The 20692-nt window shown below is 40.0% G+C and overlaps 1 protein-coding gene across 3 annotated transcripts in view; it reads right to left on the reverse strand.

Moving 5' to 3' along the window:
* inpp5d (inositol polyphosphate-5-phosphatase D) overlaps positions 1–20692 on the reverse strand; it is a 64286-nt gene that overhangs the window by 35433 nt on the left and 8161 nt on the right. For all 3 annotated transcript variants that reach the window (XR_005052360.2, XM_036981538.2, XM_090232375.1), the window contains exons 3-9: positions 13507–13642; positions 7010–7175; positions 6420–6560; positions 4054–4144; positions 2839–2916; positions 2383–2460; positions 1989–2112 (exon numbers count right to left, since the gene is read on the reverse strand). Coding sequence is in view for 2 of the 3 variants with exons in the window: in XM_036981538.2 (XP_036837433.2) it covers positions 1989–2112; positions 2383–2460; positions 2839–2916; positions 4054–4144; positions 6420–6560; positions 7010–7175; positions 13507–13642 (814 nt within the window). In the remaining variant the exon portion in view is untranslated. The remainder of the gene's footprint in view (positions 1–1988; positions 2113–2382; positions 2461–2838; positions 2917–4053; positions 4145–6419; positions 6561–7009; positions 7176–13506; positions 13643–20692) is intronic.

Raw genomic sequence — 20692 nt, forward strand, 5'->3', positions numbered from 1 at the left:
GGGACCACGCAGCCGTCATACCGTTCAGGAAGGAGACGCGTTCTGTCTCCTAGAGATGAACGTACTTTGGTGCGAAAAGTGCAAATCAATCCCAGAACAACAGCAAAGGACCTTGTGAAGATGCTGGAGGAAACAGGTACAAAAGTATCTATATCCACAGTAAAACAAGTCCTATATCGACATAACCTGAAAGGCCGCTCAGCAAGGAAGAAACCACTGCTCCAAAACCGCCATAAAAAACAGACTACGGTTTGCAACTGCACATGGGGACAAATATCATACTTTTTGGAGAAATGTCCTCTGATCTGATGAAACAAAAATAGAACTGTTTGGCCATAATGACCATCGTTATGTTTGGAGGATAAAGGGGGAGGCTTGCAAGCCGAAGAACACCATCCCAACCGTGAAGCACGGGGGTGGCAGCATCATGTTGTGGGGGTGCTTTGCTGCAGGAGGGACTGGTGCACTTCACAAAATAGATGGCATCATGAGGCAGGAAAATTATGTAGATATATTGAAGCAACATCTCAAGACATCAGTTAAGTTAAAGCTTGGTCGAAGATGGGTCTTCCAATTGGACAATGACCCCAAGCATACTTCCAAAGTTGTGGCAAAATGGCTTAAGGACAACAAAGTCAAGGTATTGGAGTGGCCATCACAAAGCCCTGACCTCAATCCCATAGAACATTTGTGGGCAGAACTGAAAAGGAGGCCTACAAACCTGACTCAGTTACACTAGCTCTGTCAGGAGGAATGGGCCAACATTCACCCAACTTATTGTGGGAAGCTTGAGGAAGGCTACCCGAAACGTTTGAACCAAGTTAAACAATTTAAAGGCAATGCTACCAAATACTAATTGAGTGTATGTCAACTTCTGACCCACTGGGAATGTGATGAAAGACATATAAGCTGAAATAAATCATTCTCTCTACTGTTATTCTGACATTTCACATTCTTCAATTAAAGTGGTGATCCAAACTGACCTAAGACAGGGAATGTCTACTTGGATTAGATGTCTGTACAGCACTTTGAGATATCAGCTGATGTACGAAGGGCTATATAAAATAAATTTGATTGATTGATTGATGTCAGGAACTGTGAAAAACTGAGTTTCAATCTATTTGGCTAATGTGTATGTAAACTTCTGACTTCAACTGTAGCTGTGTTGTTGGTGTTTTCAATCTAATTTTGGTGTTTTCAATCTAATGTAATGCATCAGATGACATGGGGTGAGTTTAGAATTCTCAAATAAGCAGCTTCAATTTGATTGGCTATTGCATGCAATTTTAATGGCGTTAGAGTAACTTCATGTAACAGCAAAATTGCTTGAGATTATGCCACTTGCAACTGCAACTAAAATTGCATGAAAGTTGCTTCGTGTGACCCCAGTCTAAGGCCTAGATACAGTCCAGAATGTAAACCCAGTCTAAGGCCTAGATACAGCCCAGCATGTAACCCCAGTTTAAGGCCTAGATACAGTCCAGAATGTAAACCCAGTCTAAGGCCTAGATACAGCCCAGAATGTAAACCCAGTCTAAGGCCTAGATACAGCCCAGAATGTAAACCCAGTCTAAGGCCTAGATACAGCCCAGAAAGTAACCCCAGTCTAAGGCCTAGATACAGAATGTAAACGCAGTCTAAGGCCTAGATACAGCCCAGAAAGTAACCCCGTCTAAGGCCTAGATACAGAATGTAAACGCAGTCTAAGGCCTAGATACAGTCCAGAATGTAAACCCAGTCTAAGGCCTAGATACAGCCCAGAATGTAAACCCAGTCTAAGGCCTAGATACAGCCCAGAAAGTAACCCCAGTCTAAGGCCTAGATACAGAATGTAAACGCAGTCTAAGGCCTAGATACAGCCCAGAAAGTAACCCCGTCTAAGGCCTAGATACAGAATGTAAACGCAGTCTAAGGCCTAGATACAGCCCAGAATGTAAAAACAACAATATAAAAACTATTTACGATTATAGGAGGAATAAAGTACTTACTTTTATTGTGTACAAAGTATTTATCTTCTGGTCCGTCTTTATACTTCTTGAAGTATATCTTCCCAGTTTCCACATCCACCTTGATGAACATCTTGTTTGTGAGACCAAGCAACTCTGATTTGACCTGTAAAAGAAGACCACGACCTCATAAATTCCCCAAAAGGAACCTTGTTCCTTGTTCAATTAAACCGTGCAAAGACAATTTGGAGTTTACCCTAATGGATAATAGAGATTATTTTATTGATTTTTTGTTTCAGATAAGTTTCATAATCCGCTGTGCCTTTGATATTATATAATATATATATATTTATATTTATATATTATATATATTTGATATAGATTGATATATGTGGTAACATTGTTATCATGCAGTATCTCATTTTGTTCAACTTACTTCAAATGTAATAGGTGGTATTAGAGACTTCCTGTGGCTTCCGTCATATCCTACCGACTCAAACAGAGCAGCTTTGGCCTGTAGGAAAGAAAAGGAAACTACAGTATGTGAAAAGGAAGCATTTACTCCTTTCACTGTATGCTTCTGTTTCAGGTCTGGTTTTGGTCAAAGTGTAACAGGAAAGACGTTACAACATGTGAGAGATCATCTACACCAGGGTCAGTTAGTGATTGATAGAAATAGTAAATGAACAAGCGTTTGCTAACGTTGCTAACGTTGAATAAAAATAAAAAAAATCTAAAATCAAATGTCAGAATAAGATTGCGTCCCAAATGTCAAACATATTCCCTATATAGTGACCTACTTATGACCAGAGATCTATGGGCCCTGATCGAAAGCAGTGCACTATTTAGAGAATGGGACAGGCCCTAAGTTTAGAATAGTGTTAAACATTACTTTATCCTCGATGGAGTAGAGCAGTTTGGTAATTTGTTCCAGCCTGAATGACACAGCCTGACCTGAATCTGCTGACACCTAGAAGTTAATAAAAGCAGAAACGTGAATTCAACATAAACCAAGAATTAGGGCAGAGGCAGCCTTCAGCGCATCACATAGGAAATATCATTAAAAACACAAAGGACTTGATAATATAAATACTGTGCACTAGACCAGAGATGATATAAATACTGTACACTAGACCAGAGATGATATAAATACTGTACACTAGACCAGAGATATAAATACTGTACACTAGACCAGAGATGATATACATACTGTACACTAGACCAGAGATATAAATACTGTACACTAGACCAGAGATATAAATACAGTACACTAGACCAGAGATATAAATACAGTACACTAGACCAGAGATTATATAAATACTGTACACTAGACCAGAGATTATATAAATACTGTACACTAGACCAGAGATATAAATACTGTACACTAGACCAGAGATTATATGAATACTGTACACTAGACCAGAGATGATATAAATACTGTACACTAGACCAGAGATGATATAAATACTGTACACTAGACCAGAGATATAAATACTGTACACTAGACCAGAGATTATATAAATACTGTACACTAGACCAGATATATAAATACTGGACACTAGACCAGAGATGATATACATACTGTACACTAGACCAGATATATAAATACTGTACACTAGACCAGAGATATAAATACTGTACACTAGACCAGAGATATAAATACTGTACACTAGACCTGAGATGATATACATACTGTACACTAGACCAGAGATATAAATACTGTACACTAGACCAGAGATATAAATACTGTACACTAGACCAAAGATGACAGTAAAACTAAACAGAAGTGTCTGATAAATTGTTAATAATAGCCACCTGTTACCATGCAGCATCTATATACCTACAATCAGATAGCATTATTAGTCATTTTACAGAAAGACAAAGACCCTCTAGTCGAGAATGGATCCTCATACCGACCTGTTTCCTTATTGAATACTGATGTTAAAATAATACCATCTTGAATGCAGCTCATACTGTCCCATCTCCGTACTGAATACTGATGTTAAAATAATACCATCTTGAATGCAGCTAATACTGTCCCATCTCCTTACTGAATACTGATGTTAAAATAACGGCTAATATAAGGTTGATTATAATAACAACCCACCTGACTTCTCATTCGGCCGACCCCTGGGGACAGCTGTTGGTCTAGAAGCCTCTGGAAGGCCTCCAGAGTGGGCAGGGTACGGGAGATCTCACTGACAACACAGGAGCACAAAAAATGTAAATTCAACCGAAAATACTTAATTCATCCCACAAGGGTTAGGGTTCATCAAATGTTGTTTTCCAGGGTTGGAGTCAATCAATTCCATTTCTATTCAGTTAATTTCCATGAATTGACCCCAACCCTGTGGTTAACAGGGAATGCTGAGTGCTTTAAATGTTGCAGATATATACAGTGGGGTCCAAAATTATAATAATGACTGTCTAAAATAAATAATTCAAATACTGGGCTGTATTTTATGCTCCAATTTTTTTGGGGGATTATCTTATTTTCTATTAATGCAAATTGCTCCGAAAATGTTATCAAATCAAATCAAGCTTTATTTATACAGCACATTTCAGACAGAATACAACACAATGTCCTTTACAGGAAAAAAAGACGAACTGAACAACTAAAAAGCTCCCAAAAGGAAGAGCAAAGCTAAAAATATGTGTTTTAAGATCTCTTTTAAATATGTCCACAGTTTCAGCCCCCCTCAGGTTCTCTGGCTGGGAGCATAATAACTAAAGGCTGGGGGCATAGTAACTAGAGGCTGGGGGCATAGTAACTAAAGGCTGGGGGCATAGTAACTAAAGGCTGGGGGCATAGTAACTAAAGGCTGGGGGCATAGTAACTAAAGGCTGGGGGCATAGTAACTAGAGGCTGGGGGCATAGTAACTAAAGACTGGGAGCATAGTAACTAAAGACGCCTCTCCATGCCTCTTGGTCCCCCTCAGGTTCTCTGGCTGGGAGCATAGTAACTAAAGGCTGGGAGCATAGTAACTAAAGGCTGGGGGCATAGTAACTAAAGACTGGGGCCATAGTAACTAAAGACTGGGGGCATAGTAACTAAAGGCTGGGGGCATAGTAACTACAGGCTGGGGGCATAGTAACTAAAGGCTGGGGGCATAGTAACTAAAGACTGGGGACATAGTAACTAAAGGCTGGGAGCATAGTAACTAAAGACTGGGGCCATAGTAACTAAAGCCTGGGGGCATAGTAACTAGAGGCTGGGGGCATAGTAACTAAAGGCTGGGGGCATAGTAACTAGAGGCTGGGGGCATAGTAACTAAAGGCTGGGGGCATAGTAACTAAAGGCTGGGGGCATAGTAACTAGAGGCTGGGGGCATAGTAACTAGAGACTGGGGGCATAGTAACTAGAGGCTGGGGGCATAGTAACTAAAGGCTGGGGGAATAGTAACTAGAGGCTGGGGGCATTGTAACTAGAGGCTAGGGGCATAGTAACTAGAGGATGGGAGCATAGTAACTAGAGACTGGGGGCATAGTAACTAGAGACTGGGGGCATAGTAACTAGAGGCTGGGGGCATTGTAACTAGAGGCTAGGGGCATAGTAACTAGAGGCTGGGAGCATAGTAACTAAAGTAACTAAACTGGTTTTTTTTAAGTAGGGGTCAAAATGATTGACACCCCTAAAAATACTTGCTATATAAATAAAGTAATCAAATGTTTAGTATTTGGTCCCATATTCCTAGCACTCAATGACTACATCAAGCTTGTGATGCCTCAAACGTGTTGAGAGAGGGTAGATCACATCTCCAAGACATGCTAACCTCCCCTGTTATTGGTAATGGTGAGGTTAGATCATACCTCCAAGACATGCTAACCTCCCTTGTTATTGGTAATGGTGAGGTTAGATCGTATCTCCAAGACATGCTAACCTCCCCTGTTATTGGTAATGGTGAGAGGGTAGATCATACCTCCAAGACATGCTAACCTCCCTTGTTATTGGTAATGGTGAGGTTAGATCGTATCTCCAAGACATGCTAACCTCCCTTGTTATTGGTAATGGTGAGGTTAGATCGTACCTCCAAGACATGCTAACCTCCCCTGTTACTGGTAATGTAGTCATTTTGTGGTAAAAATATGTGAGCAAATAGTAAACTTTTGATGACTTGGTATATAAGAATATTTAGGGCTGTCAATAATTTTGACCCCTAACCTTCTTGAGAAAAAAAACAAAAACAAACCAAAATCTCTTCCTCTGAGCGAAAGTACAAGTATAAAATATTATAATTTCCCCCTTTTTGTTGTTGTTGTTGTTGATGCATTCAATAGAACTCCGTTTTTTTTATTATTTATTTTATACAGTCATCATTGTTAATCTTTATCAAGAGTGTCAATAAAAACGACTTATGTTGCTTTAACCACATCGCGACCAGGGTATCCAGCCAATCAGTGGTCACCACACCAAGTGTGTCAACAATCTGGGACACCACTGTAGCTAGCTATTGTCTGTAAGTCTCCTGTACCTGTTAAGATGTTTGCAAATTCCCATAGTGAGCTTTTTCAGACGGGGAAAGTTGGGATTCCCATTCTGGGCTTGCTCAGCATCGAGACAGAGTGAGGTGTGGAAGTATTCCTGGATGGATTGTTGGTGCTCTTCCGGCAGGCTGGAAGACAATGAATTAGCAGTCAGTGTGATTAGTTTTGTTGATGCCTAACTAAAAGATTGGCAGCTGGGTAACACAATGCAACACGTCGTCAGTCCCACAATACTACTGAAGACACTCAATCAGCATTTTGCAGCTCATAGTAGAATGATAAGTGTCTCAGTGTATTAAATCAAATTTATTTATAAAGCCCTTCTTACATCAGCTGATATCTCAAAGTGCTGTACAGAAACTCAGCCTAAAACCCCCAAAACAGCAAAGCAATGCAGGTGTAGAAGCACAATGGCTAGGAAAAACTCCCTAGAAAGGCAGAAACCTATCAAGTCAAAAAAAGCTGATCTAAGATACATTTTTGCCTGATCAATAATGAATAAGATTACATCGATAGGGTGGCACCTGATCTCAGATCAACACTCTGAGAAGATTTTGTGGGTCCCAAATGAGCATACTTAGACATGTCCAACTGTTGCAGCCTCTGTAGGTATGTGTCTCTCAGGGAAGCACAGGCGAGCTCTGAAGTCTGTGACTCTCCCCCATGGGTCTCTTTACTGCCATTGGCTGACAGCCCTCCTGGGCCTTTCCTGGGTGGTAGCTGAGGTGGGTATTTAGCTGGATCTGGAGACGAACAACCACAACAGTCAAACGGTTGGACATAATGAAAGTTATCAGTATCATACCCCTGTGTAGTACTTGAATTACTACTACTTAACTACTACTTACCTAACAGCACCTACAGTCACCTTTACTCCTGTTAACATATCTACCTCAATGATTCCAGTACTCCTGTTGATAATGTATATTCAGGGTTTCAAAACCTTTGACTGGTACTGAACAGTATATACATGTTAACAGGAGTACTGGAGTCATTGAGGTAGATACAGTGGGGCAAAAAAGTATTTAGTCAGCCAATTGCCAATTGTGCAAGTTCTCCCACTTTAAAAGATGAGAGAGGCCTGTAATTTTCATCATAGGTACACTTCAACTATGACAGACAAAATTAGAAAACAAATCCAGAAAATAACATTGTAGGATTTTTAATGAATTTATTTGCAAATTATGGTGGAAAATAAGTATTTAAGAAAAAGGTTTTGACACCCTGACTCATTCAAGGGTTTTTCATAATTTGGACTACTTTCTAGATTGTAGAAAAATAGTGAAGACATCAAAACTATGAAATAATAAATATGGAATCATGCAGTAACCAAAAAAGTGTTAACTTTTTATGGCTGCAGGGGCAGTATTGAGTAGCTTGGGTGAAAAGGTGCCCATTGTAAACGGCCAGCTACTCAGTCTCAGTTGCTAATATATGCATATTATTATTAGTATTGGATAGAAAACACTCTGAAGTTTCTAAAACTGTTTGAATTACGTCTGTGAGTATAACAGAACTCATATTGCAGGCAAAAACCTGAGAAATTCCACTTCCTGTTTGTATTTTTTCTGGGGGTGGCAGAATTTCAACCAAGCTCTCATTGAAATTACAGCGGGATATGGATGAGTTTTCACTTCCTACGCCTTCCACTAGATGTCAACAGTCAATAGAACTTTGTCTGATGACTCTAATGTGAAGGGGGGTCGAATGAGACAGGAAATAGTCACCACTGCCACGAGTTGACCACATTTCACTATGCGCGTTCACAGATGAAGGACCTGCGTTCCATCGCTCATCTGAAGTCATTCTAATTCTCCGGTTGGAACAAGATTGATGTAAACAACATTCTAAAGATTGATTCAGTACATCGTTTGACATGTTTCTACGGAACTTTTGGACATTTCGTCACGTTATAGTGGACGTGCTTTGTAACTTTGGAATTGTCTACCAAGCGCGCTAACCAAAGTAGCTAATTGGACATAAATAACGGACATTTTCGAACAAATCAAGCATTTATTGTGGACCTGGGATTCCTAGCACTGCATTCTGAATAAGTTCATCAAAGGAAACAAAGGAAACATTTATCATGTATTTTCTGGTTTCTGTTGACTCCAATATGGCGGCTAATTTGGCTTCTGTTCTGAGCGCCCTCTCAGATTATTGCATGTGTTGTTTTTTTCCCGTAAACCTTTTTTGAAATCTGACACAGCGGTTGCATTAAGGAGAGGTATATCTATAATTCCATGTGTACAACTTGTATTATCATCTACATTTATGATGAGTATTTCTGTTGAAACTATGTGGCTATGCAAAATCACTTGATGTTTTTGGAACTAGTGAATCTAATAAACCAATGTAAACTCAGATTTTTTTATATAAATATGAACTTTATCAAACAAAACATGCATGTATTGTGTAACATGAAGTCCTATGAGTGTTATCTGATGAAGATAATTCAAGGTTAGTGATTCATTTTATCTTTATTTCAGCTTTTTGTGAATGCTATATTTTGCTGGAAAATGGCTGTGCTTATTGTGGTTTGGTGGAGACCTAACATAATCGTTTGTAGTGCTTTCGCTGAAAAGCCTATTTGAAAACGGACACTTTGGTGGGATTAACAACAAGATTACCTTTAAAATGATATCAGACACATGTACAGTGCCTTGCGAAAGTATTCGGCCCCCTTGAACTTTGTGACCTTTTGCCTCATTTCAGGCTTCAAACATAAAGATATAAAACTGTATTTTTTTGTGAAGAATCAACAACAAGTGGGACACAATCGTGAAGTGGAACGACATTTATTGGATATTTCAAACTTTTTTAACAAATCAAAAACTGAAAAATTGGGCGTGCAAAATTATTCAGCCCCTTTACTTTCAGTGCAGCAAACTCTCTCCAGAAGTTCAGTGAGGATCTCTGAATGATCCAATGTTGACCTAAATGACTAATGATGATAAATTACAATCCACCTGTGTGTAATCAAGTCTCCGTATAAATGCACCTGCACTGTGATAGTCTCAGAGGTCCGTTAAAAGCGCAGAGAGCATCATGAAGAACAAGGAACACACCAGGCAGGTCCGAGATACTGTTGTGAAGAAGTTTAAAGCCGGATTTGGATACAAAAAGATTTCCCAAGCTTTAAACATCCCAAGGAGCACTGTGCAAGCGATAATATTGAAATGGAAGGAGTATCAGACCACTGCAAATCTACCAAGACCTGGCCGTCCCTCTAAACTTTCAGCTCATACAAGGAGAAGACTGATCAGAGATGCAGCCAAGAGGCCCATGATCACTCTGGATGAACTGCAGAGATCTACAGCTGAGGTGGGAGACTCTGTCCATAGGACAACAATCAGTCGTATATTGCACAAATCTGGCCTTTATGGAAGAGTGGCAAGAAGAAAGCCATTTCTTAAAGATATCCATAAAAAGTGTCGTTTAAAGTTTGCCACAAGCCACCTGGGAGACACACCAAACATGTGGAAGAAGGTGCTCTGGTCAGATGAAACCAAAATTGAACTTTTTGGCAACAATGCAAAACGTTATGTTTGGCGTAAAAGCAACACAGCTGAACACACCATCCCCACTGTCAAACATGGTGGTGGCAGCATCATGGTTTGGGCCTGCTTTTCTTCAGCAGGGACAGGGAAGATGGTTAAAATTGATGGGAAGATGGATGGAGCCAAATACAGGACCATTCTGGAAGAAAACCTGATGGAGTCTGCAAAAGACCTGAGATTGGGACGGAGATTTGTCTTCCAACAAGACAATGATCCAAAACATAAAGCAAAATCTACAATGGAATGTTTAAAAAATAAACATATCCAGGTGTTAGAATGGCCAAGTCAAAGTCCAGACCTGAATCCAATGGAGAATCTGTGGAAAGAACTGAAAACTGCTGTTCACAAATGCTCTCCATCCAACCTCACTGAGCTCGAGCTGTTTTGCAAGGAGGAATGGGAAAAAATGTCAGTCTCTCGATGTGCAAAACTGATAGAGACATACCCCAAGCGACTTACAGCTGTAATCGCAGTAAAAGGTGGCGCTACAAAGTATTAACTTAAGGGGGCTGAATAATTTGGAACTAAGACCCCACTCAACCAACTCTATAAGGCCACTCAACCAACTCTATAAGGCCATAAGCAAACAAGAAAATGCTCATCCAGAGGTGACACTCCTAGTGGCCGGGGATAATTAATGCAGGGAAACTTACATGTGTTTTACCTCATTTCTACCAGCATGTTACATGTGCAACCAGAGGAAACAAAACTCTAGACCACCTTTACTCCACACACAGAGATGTGTACAAAGTTCTCCGTCACCCTCTATTTGGCAAATGTGACCATAACTCTATCCTACTGATTCCTGCTGACAAGCAAAACTAAAGCAGGAAGTACCAGTGACTAGATCAATACGGAAGTGGTCAGATGACGCAGATGCTAAGTTACAGGACTGTTTTGCTAGCAAAGACTGGAATATGTTCCGGGATTCTTCTGATGGCATCGAGGAGTACACCACATCAGTCACTGGCTTTATCAATAAGTGCATCGATGACGTTGTCACCACAGTGACCGTACGTACATACTCCAACCAGAAGCCATGGATTACAGGCAACATCCGCATCGAGCTAAAGGGTAGAGCTGCTGCTTTCAAGGAGCGGGATTCTAACCCGGAAACTTATAAGAAATTCTGCTATTTGCACTGTATTTGTTATATATCTACCTCAATGACTCTGGTGCCCCACTTAACACGTAAATACACTATATATAGTACAGTATGTGGACACTCCTTCAATTTAATGAATTTGGCTATTTCAACCACACCCATTGCTGACAGGTGTATAAAATCGAGAAGACACCCATACAATTTCCAAAGACAAACATTGGCAGTAGAATGGCCTAACTGAAGAGCTCATTGACTTTCAACGTGGCACTGTCATAGGGTGCCACCTTTTCAACAAGTCAGTTCCTAAAATTTCTGCCCCTCTAGAACTGCCCAGGTCAACTGTAAATGCTGTTATTGTGAGGTGGAAATGTCTAGGAGCAACAATGGCTCAGCCGCGAAGTGGTAGGCCACACAAGCTCACAGAACATGACCGCCGAGTGCTGAAGCGCGCAGCACAAATCGTCTAGATGATTCTGTGCTTCCAACATTGTGGCAACAGTTTGGGGTAGGCCTTTTCCTGTTTCAGCATGGCAATGCCCCTGTGCACAAAGCGAGGTCCATACAGAAATGGTTTGTTGAGATTGATGTGGAAGAACTTGACTGGCCTGCACAGAGCCCTGACCTCAACCCCATCAAACACCTTTGGAAGGAATTGGAAAGCAGACTGCAAGCCAGGCCTAATTGCACAACATCAGTGCCCGACCTCACTAATGCTCTTGTGGCTGAATGGAAGCAGTTCCCTCAGCAATGTTCGCACATCTAGTGGAAAGCCTTCCCAGAAGAGTCCATGCTGTTATAGCAACAAAGGGGGGACCAACTCCATATTAATGCACATGATTTTGGAATGAGATGTTCGACGAGCAGGTGTCCACATACTCTTGGTCATGTAGCCTGCGGCTATGGAACCCTGACCTGTTCACCGGATGTGCTACCTGTCCCATACCTGATCTTTTCAACTCTCTAGAGACAGCAGGAGCGGTAGAGATACTCTGAATGATCGGCTATGAAAAGCCAACTGACATTTACTCCTGAGGTGCTGACTTGTTGCACCCTCGACAACTACTGTGATTATTATTATTTGACCATGCTGGTCATCTATGAACATTTGAACATCTTGGCCATGTTCTGTTATAATCCTCACCCGGCACAGCCAGAAGAGGACTGGCCACCCCTCAGAGCCTGGTTCCTCTCTAGGTTTCTTCCTAGGTTTTGGCCTTTCTAGGGAGTTTTTCCTAGACACCGTGCTTCTACACCTGCATTGCTTGCTGTTTGGGGTTTTAGGCTGGGTTTCTGCATAGCACTTTGTGACATCAGCTGATGTAAGGGCTTTATAAATACATTTGATTTGATTTGATTTAGTGTATCTACCTTAACTGTGTTGGATTGTATGTAATCTGATTATTTAAAAAACAAACTCAGTTACATTATCAGCTAAAAAATATTGTAATCAGATTACACAACTAGATGATTACTTCTTGGAGTACTTTTAAATTTAGAAAGTAACGTTTTCTTAATGACATTCAATTCAGCATCAGAAAAAAAACGTGCAAGTTTAAGTTAAGCCAGTCTGACCACAAGTCAGAGATCACTATGATGACACGACAAATGCGTTCGATAGATCGTTTTGTCTTCTTCTATTGCCTCTTCGGGGAAAAAAGTGAACCCACATTTATCTTACTGATTACAATTTTGGACAGGTATTAGAGGTTTCACGTTTTCAAGTTTCAAAGTATATCGAAGGAAATGCAAGCTATATACAGGCTCAGGGCCACACACATAATTACAGTGTGCAGGGTTACTGGAGTTATTGAGGTACAGTAGAAGTTGGCTATACAACATAAACAGATCTGGGACCACCAAGCTACCTTGGGTTAGGTCAGATCCAAGCTACCTTGGGTTAGGTCAGATCCAAGCTACCTTGGGTTAGGTCAGATCTGGGACCACCAAGCTAACTTGGGTTAGGTCAGATCCAAGCTACCTTGGATTAGGTCAGATCTGGGACCACCAAGCTAACTTGGGTTAGGTCAGATCCAAGCTACCTTGGGTTAGGTCAGATCTGGGACCAACAAGCTACCTTGGATTAGGTCAGATCCAAGCTACCTTGGATTAGGTCAGATCTGGGACCACCAAGCTACCTTGGGTTAGGTCAGATCTGGGACCACCAAGCTAACTTGGGTTAGGTCAGATCCAAGCTACCTTGGGTTAGGTCAGATCTGGGACCACCAAGCTAACTTGGGTTAGGTCAGATCCAAGCTACCTTGGGTTAGCTCAGCTGTAGCAAAACATAATACGAGAGAATGGCTAAATCACAAATGAAACCATACTCCCTACATAGTGCACTACCTTTGACCAGGTCCCATAGGGTACCCTTTGAAACACAGAAAGATAATAAGCAGGTTATTATCTGACCTGGCTCCTCCTCTGGCTCCTCCTCTTTCTGAACAGGGAACTGCAGGTGTGTAGCCAGACCCATGTTGGGACTGTAGTACGTCTCCACCAGGTCAGCCAGCACAGAGAAGAACCGGATAGGGACACCCTCAGAGGCCTGGAGACAGAGACAGAGAAACAACAAACACTGGTTAGTGGCACATACTACTGAGTCTAGAAATAACATCAGTCACAGGCTAGGAGTCTAGAGAGCACAACATCAGTCACAGGCTAGAACTCTAGAGAGCACAACATCAGCAAGACAATAACACTACAGAGCACCACATCAAGACAAGTACACTACAGAGCACAACAGGAAGACACAGGCTAGTAGCCTTTCTTCTTATGTCTCTACTTGGTGCTTAATTTATGGTGCTGGTATAGATATTTATGGTGCTGGTGTCATGACGTTGGCCTGGGGGTAGGTTTATGACAGTCATAAATACCTCTTCCCCCCCTTTTTCCTCTCTCTACCCTACTGATGTTACATTTGCAAAACCCTTGGTTAACATAGAGATTCTGGGAACATCAGAATGTGGGGGGAAATGAACTATATTCTGGTAATCCGACCAACTGAACATATGCGTTGGTACATAATGAATATGATGTCAGTTCGGTTGTCATCTGAGACATTCTCATCAATGATAAGATGACAAACTACAGTGGAAAGTCTACACATTATAGTTATCGGATTCACATGGAATTGTTGTTCAATTTAAATGTTTGAATATGAAATGTTTTGTGATGGGATGAAATGTGATTTTAGCTTCTAAAATGTGAGATTTGGGTTTTCATAAGATAGGGCTCTGCTCAATCAGTGGCCCGCCCCTGTGAAGGGACATGGGCTATAAAACTTTTCAAACACGCCCTCCTCTCCCTTCCTATATAAGCCCTAGACGACAATATAACCTCCTGTTCCGAGGACGTGAGGACGACGGTCCGATGTCAGAATGGTTCAGATAATAACTACAGAATGAAGCCAACATCAGCGTGAGCTTTGGTTGCGAATGGTATGAACTTTGAACTCTTATTCACTACAGAAGTGATACCTCCTAGACGTTGAGTTAGCAACAGCCGCTGCAAATTAGGGTTAGGAAGGAACAGACAGAGTATCCCGTGTATCACACAACGACGTTACTACAACGTATCCAATTGACCACCCGAGACATTCTTCAAAAGGACTCGGTTGGGCAACACGGCCTTCCATCTACCACCAACCTACCGAAGCGCAGCTCAGAGTAAATATTTATTGCATTTTCCTTTTCCAAATGGGTGGTAATTGAGAATGCATAAGATATTGTATTTACGATAGCACAGCTTCGCCCTTTGTTCCTCAGTCTTCCCGCTCTTTCACTCAAACCCAGCCCCTTTTCTTTTGTGCAACAAGCTGCCTTATCTGTTCCGCCCGCTAGGGACGTTTTCCTTTATGACGTAATTTGTAATCAAGTTATGATTTAATTATGTGCATGTATAATTATGTGTGATTAGTTAGGCATTTAGTAAATAAATAATTAAACCCAATTTTGTATTGCTGATTCAATTTGTTAGCCAGGGTTTGTGCAGATAAGAATTTCCAACTTTCAGATGAGACTGAATTAAGATGACGTTTAATATTGACTGCTATTGATGTGAAATATTACTATGTCTTTAAGAGTTTATTCGTAAGATAACAGCTCTATAAATATTATTTTGTGATGCCCGACTCTCTAGTTAACTACATTTACATGATTAGCTCAATCAGGTAATATTAATTACGGAGAAATTGTTTTATAGAATAGCATGTCATATCACTTCATCCGGCATAGCCAAAGACACGACACTGGTATAGATATTTCTGGTGCAGGTATAGATCTTTCTGGTGCTGGTATCGATATTTCTGGTGCTGGTATGGATATTTATGGTGCAGGTATGGATATTTATGGTGCAGGTATGGATATTTATGGTGCAGGTATAGATATTTCTGGTGCAGGTATAGATATTTATGGTGCAGGTATGGATATTTCTGGTGCAGGTATAGATATTTATGGTGCAGGTATGGATATTTATGGTGCAGGTATAGATATTTCTGGTGCAGGTATAGATCTTTCTGGTGCTGGTATCGATATTTCTGGTGCTGGTATGGATATTTATGGTGCAGGTAGGGATATTTATGGTGCAGGTATAGATATTTCTGGTGCAGGTATAGATATTTCTGGTGCAGGTATGGATATTTATGGTGCAGGTATAGATATTTCTGGTGCAGGTATAGATATTTATGGTACAGGTATGGATATTTATGGTGCAGGTATAGATATTTCTGGTGCAGGTATAGATCTTTCTGGTGCAGGTATAGATATTTCTGGTGCTGGTATGGATATTTATGGTGCAGGTAGGGATATTTATGGTGCAGGTATAGATATTTCTGGTGCAGGTATAGATATTTCTGGTGCAGGTATGGATATTTATGGTGCAGGTATAGATATTTATGGTGCAAGTATAGATATTTCTGGTGCAAGTATGGATATTTCTGGTGCAGGTATAGATATTTATGGTGCAGGTATAGATATTTCTGGTGCAGGTATGGATATTTCTGGTGCAGGTATGGATATTTATGGTGCAGGTATAGATATTTATGGTGCAGGTATAGATATTTATGGTGCAGGTATAGATATTTATGGTGCAGGTATAGATATTTATGGTGCAGGTATAGATATTTATGGTGCAGGTATAGATATTTCTGGTGCAGGTATGGATATTTCTGGTGCAGGTATGGATATTTATGGTGCAAGTATAGATATTTATGGTACTGGTATAGATCTTTCTGGTGCAGTTATAGCTATTTATGGTGCAAGTATAGATATTTCTGGTGCAGGTATAGATATTTCTGGTGCAGGTATGGATATTTATGGTGCAGGTATAGATATTTCTGGTGCAGGTATGGATATTTCTGGTGCAGGTATGGATATTTATGGTGCAAGTATAGATATTTATGGTGCAGGTATAGATATTTATGGTGCAGGTATAGATATTTCTGGTACTGGTATAGATCTTTCTGGTGCAGTTAGAGCTATTTATGGTGCAAGTATAGATATTTCTGGTGCAGGTATAGATATTTCTGGTGCAGGTATAGATATTTCTGGTGCAGGTATAGATATTTCTGGTGCTGGTATAGATATTTCTGGTGCTGGTATAGATATATATGGTGCTGGTATAGATATGTCTGGTGCAGGTATAGATCTTTCTGGTGCTGGTATAGATATTTATGGTGCAGGTATAGATCTTTCTGGTGCTGGTATAGATATTTATGGTGCAGGTATAGATCTTTCTGGTACTGGTATAGATCTTTCTGGTGCAGGTATATATATTTCTGGTGCAGGTATAGATATTTCTGGTGCAGGTATAGATATTTATGGTGCAGGTCTAGATATTTCTGGTGCAGGTATAGATATTTCTGGTGCAGGTATAGATATTTCTGGTGCAGGTATAGATATTTATGGTGCAGGTATAGATATTTATGGTGCTGGTATAGATATTTCTGGTGTAGGTATAAATATTTCTGGTGTAGGTATAAATATTTATGGTGCAGGTATAGATATTTATGGTGCAGGTCTAGATATTTCTGGTGCAGGTCTAGATATTTATGGTGCAGGTATAGATATTTCTGGTGCAGGTATAGATATTTCTGGTGCAGGTATAGATATTTCTGGTGCAGGTATAGATATTTCTGGTGCAGGTCTAGATATTTCTGGTGCAGGTATAGATCTTTCTGGTGCAGTTATAGCTATTTATGGTGCAAGTATAGATATTTCTGGTGCAGGTATAGATATTTCTGGTGCAGGTATAGATATTTCTGGTGCAGGTATAGATATTTCTGGTGCTGGTATAGATATTTCTGGTGCTGGTATAGATATATATGGTGCTGGTATAGATATGTCTGGTGCAGGTATAGATCTTTCTGGTGCTGGTATAGATATTTATGGTGCAGGTATAGATCTTTCTGGTGCTGGTATAGATATTTATGGTGCAGGTATAGATCTTTCTGGTACTGGTATAGATCTTTCTGGTGCAGGTATATATATTTCTGGTGCAGGTATAGATATTTCTGGTGCAGGTATAGATATTTATGGTGCAGGTCTAGATATTTCTGGTGCAGGTATAGATATTTATGGTGCAGGTATAGATATTTCTGGTGCAGGTATAGATATTTATGGTGCAGGTATAGATATTTATGGTGCTGGTATAGATATTTATGGTGTAGGTATAAATATTTCTGGTGTAGGTATAAATATTTATGGTGCAGGTATAGATATTTATGGTGCAGGTCTAGATATTTCTGGTGCAGGTATAGATATTTATGGTGCAGGTATAGATATTTCTGGTGCAGGTATAGATATTTCTGGTGCAGGTATAGATATTTCTGGTGCAGGTATAGATATTTCTGGTGCAGGTATAGATATTTCTGGTGCAGGTATAGATATTTCTGGTGCAGGTATAGATATTTATGGTGCAGGTCTAGATATTTCTGGTGCAGGTCTAGATATTTCTGGTGCAGGTATAGATATTTATGGTGCAGGTCTAGATATTTCTGGTGCAGGTACAGATATTTCTGGTGCAGGTATAGATATTTATGGTGCAGGTATAGATATTTATGGTGCAGGTCTAGATATTTCTGGTGCAGGTATAGATATTTCTGGTGCTGGTATAGATATATATGGTGCTGGTATAGATATATATGGTGCTGGTATAGATATTTCTGGTGCAGGTCTAGATATTTCTGGTGCAGGTATAGATCTTTCTGGTGCAGGTATATATATTTATGGTGCAGGTATGGATATTTCTGGTGCAGGTATATATATTTATGGTGCAGGTATGGATATTTCTGGTGCTGGTATAGATATTTATGGTGCAGGTCTAGATATTTCTGGTGCTGGTATAGATATTTCTGGTGCTGGTATAGATATATATGGTGCTGGTATAGATATTTATGGTGCAGGTATAGATATTTATGGTGCAGGTATAGATCTTTCTGGTGCTGGTATAGATATTTATGGTCAGGTATAGATCTTTCTGGTACTGGTATAGATCTTTCTGGTGCAGTTATAGCTATTTATGGTGCAGGTATAGATATTTCTGGTGCAGGTATAGATATTTCTGGTGCAGGTATAGATATTTCTGGTGCAGGTATAGATATTTATGGTGCAGGTATAGATCTTTCTGGTGCTGGTATAGATATTTATGGTGCAGATATAGATCAGTGTAGCATCACAAGGGCAAGATCTTAGAGGGCTTTACTGTTTCCAGAGACTTTAGGTCATGTTGTTCTGAATGACAGGTTTTCCTTCTATCACGATCATACAGCTGACATACTGTTATACAGGACTTTGAACTGTTAGGCTACATTCCAAGGGCGTATTAACTACCAAGTCACTTTTTTTTTTATTTTTTATAGCCCCTTTCACTGCCACTGTGTATGTTGTTTTTCTTTGTGAAGTTTCCGTTCTTTTCTGTTAAGCACCACGAGATGAGCCTTGTGGCTTGTCATACGCCCACGCTAGGGGATCATTTAAAACCTCCTGCAACTGAAAGAGGAAGAAGCTTTTGATCAACATTAGCAGAGTAGCCTGTTAGGAACTACAAGTACACTTCAACATTAGCAGAGTAGCCTGTTAGGAACTACAAGTACACTTCAACGTCAGCAGAGTAGCCTGTTAGGAATTGCAGTACCCTTCTTAGGAATTGCAGTACCCTTCAGCATTAGCAGAGTAGCCTGTATGATCTACAGTAGCCTTCATTTCTGTGTATAGGGCAAGTTAAAACTCAAGAACTTGTAAATCAGCATTGATGACTTTCATGCTTTCCAGCTACAATAGATAAATTAATAACTAATCTAATCTATCTAACTGTGTACTGTAGTATGGTCTCCAGGTTTGGAATATTCTGACTGCCACAGTAATAAGGGAATGTATAGTAATGTATTATAACCAAATGTATTTAAATCTCAGTCAAGGATGGAGCTACACCCGCTGTGCTGTACACACCTTTTATTGAATAGAGACTGTAGTGTACAGTCTGTTAATTGAATAGAGACTGTAGTGTACAGTCTGTTTATTGAATAGAGACTGTAGTGTACAGTCTGTTTATTGAATAGAGACTGTAGTGTACAGTCTGTTTATTGAATAGAGGACAGGAGCAGTGTACAGTCTGTTTATTGAATAGAGACTGTGGTGTACAGTCTGTTTATTGAATAGAGACTGTGGTGTACAGTCTGTTTATTGAATAGAGACTGTGGTGTACAGTCTGTTTATTGAATAGAGACTGTAGTGTACAGTCTGTTTATTGAATAGAGACTGTAGTGTACAGTCTGTTAATTGAATAGAGACTGTGGTGTACAGTCTGTTTATTGAATAGAGACTGTGGTGTACAGTCTGTTTATTGAATAGAGACTGTGGTGTACAGTCTGTTTATTGAATAGAGACTGTAGTGTACAGTCTGTTAATTGAATAGAGACTGTGGTGTACAGTCTGTTTATTGAATAGAGACTGTAGTGTACAGTCTGTTAATTGAATAGAGACTGTGGTGTACAGTCTGTTTATTGAATAGAGACTGTGGTGTACAGTCTGTTTATTGAATAGAGACTGTGGTGTACAGTCTGTTTATTGAATAGAGACTGTGGTGTACAGTCTGTTTATTGAATAGAGACTGTGGTGTACAGTCTGTTTATTGAATAGAGACTGTGGTGTACAGTCTGTTTATTGAATAGAGACTGTGGTGTACAGTCTGTTTATTGAATAGAGACTGTGGTGTACAGTCTGTTTATTGAATAGAGACTGTGGTGTACAGTCTGTTTATTTAATAGAGACTGTGGTGTACAGTCTGTTTATTGAATAGAGACTGTAGCGTGCAGTCTGTTTATTGAATAGAGACTGTAGTGTACAGTCTGTTAATTGAATAGAGACTGTGGCGTACAGTATGTTTATTGAATAGAGACTGTGGTGTACAGTCTGTTTATTGAATAGAGGACAGGAGCAGTGTACAGTCTGTTTATTGAATAGAGACTGTGGTGTACAGTCTGTTTATTGAATAGACTGTAGTGTACAGTCTGTTTATTGAATAGAGACTGTGTTGTACAGTCTGTTTATTGAATAGAGGACAGGAGCAGTGTACAGTCTGTTTATTGAATAGAGACTGT

Source organism: Oncorhynchus mykiss, chromosome 1 (genome assembly GCF_057628025.1).
Source record: "Oncorhynchus mykiss isolate SJ-2025 chromosome 1, ASM5762802v1, whole genome shotgun sequence".
Taxonomy (NCBI): Eukaryota; Metazoa; Chordata; class Actinopteri; order Salmoniformes; family Salmonidae; genus Oncorhynchus; species Oncorhynchus mykiss.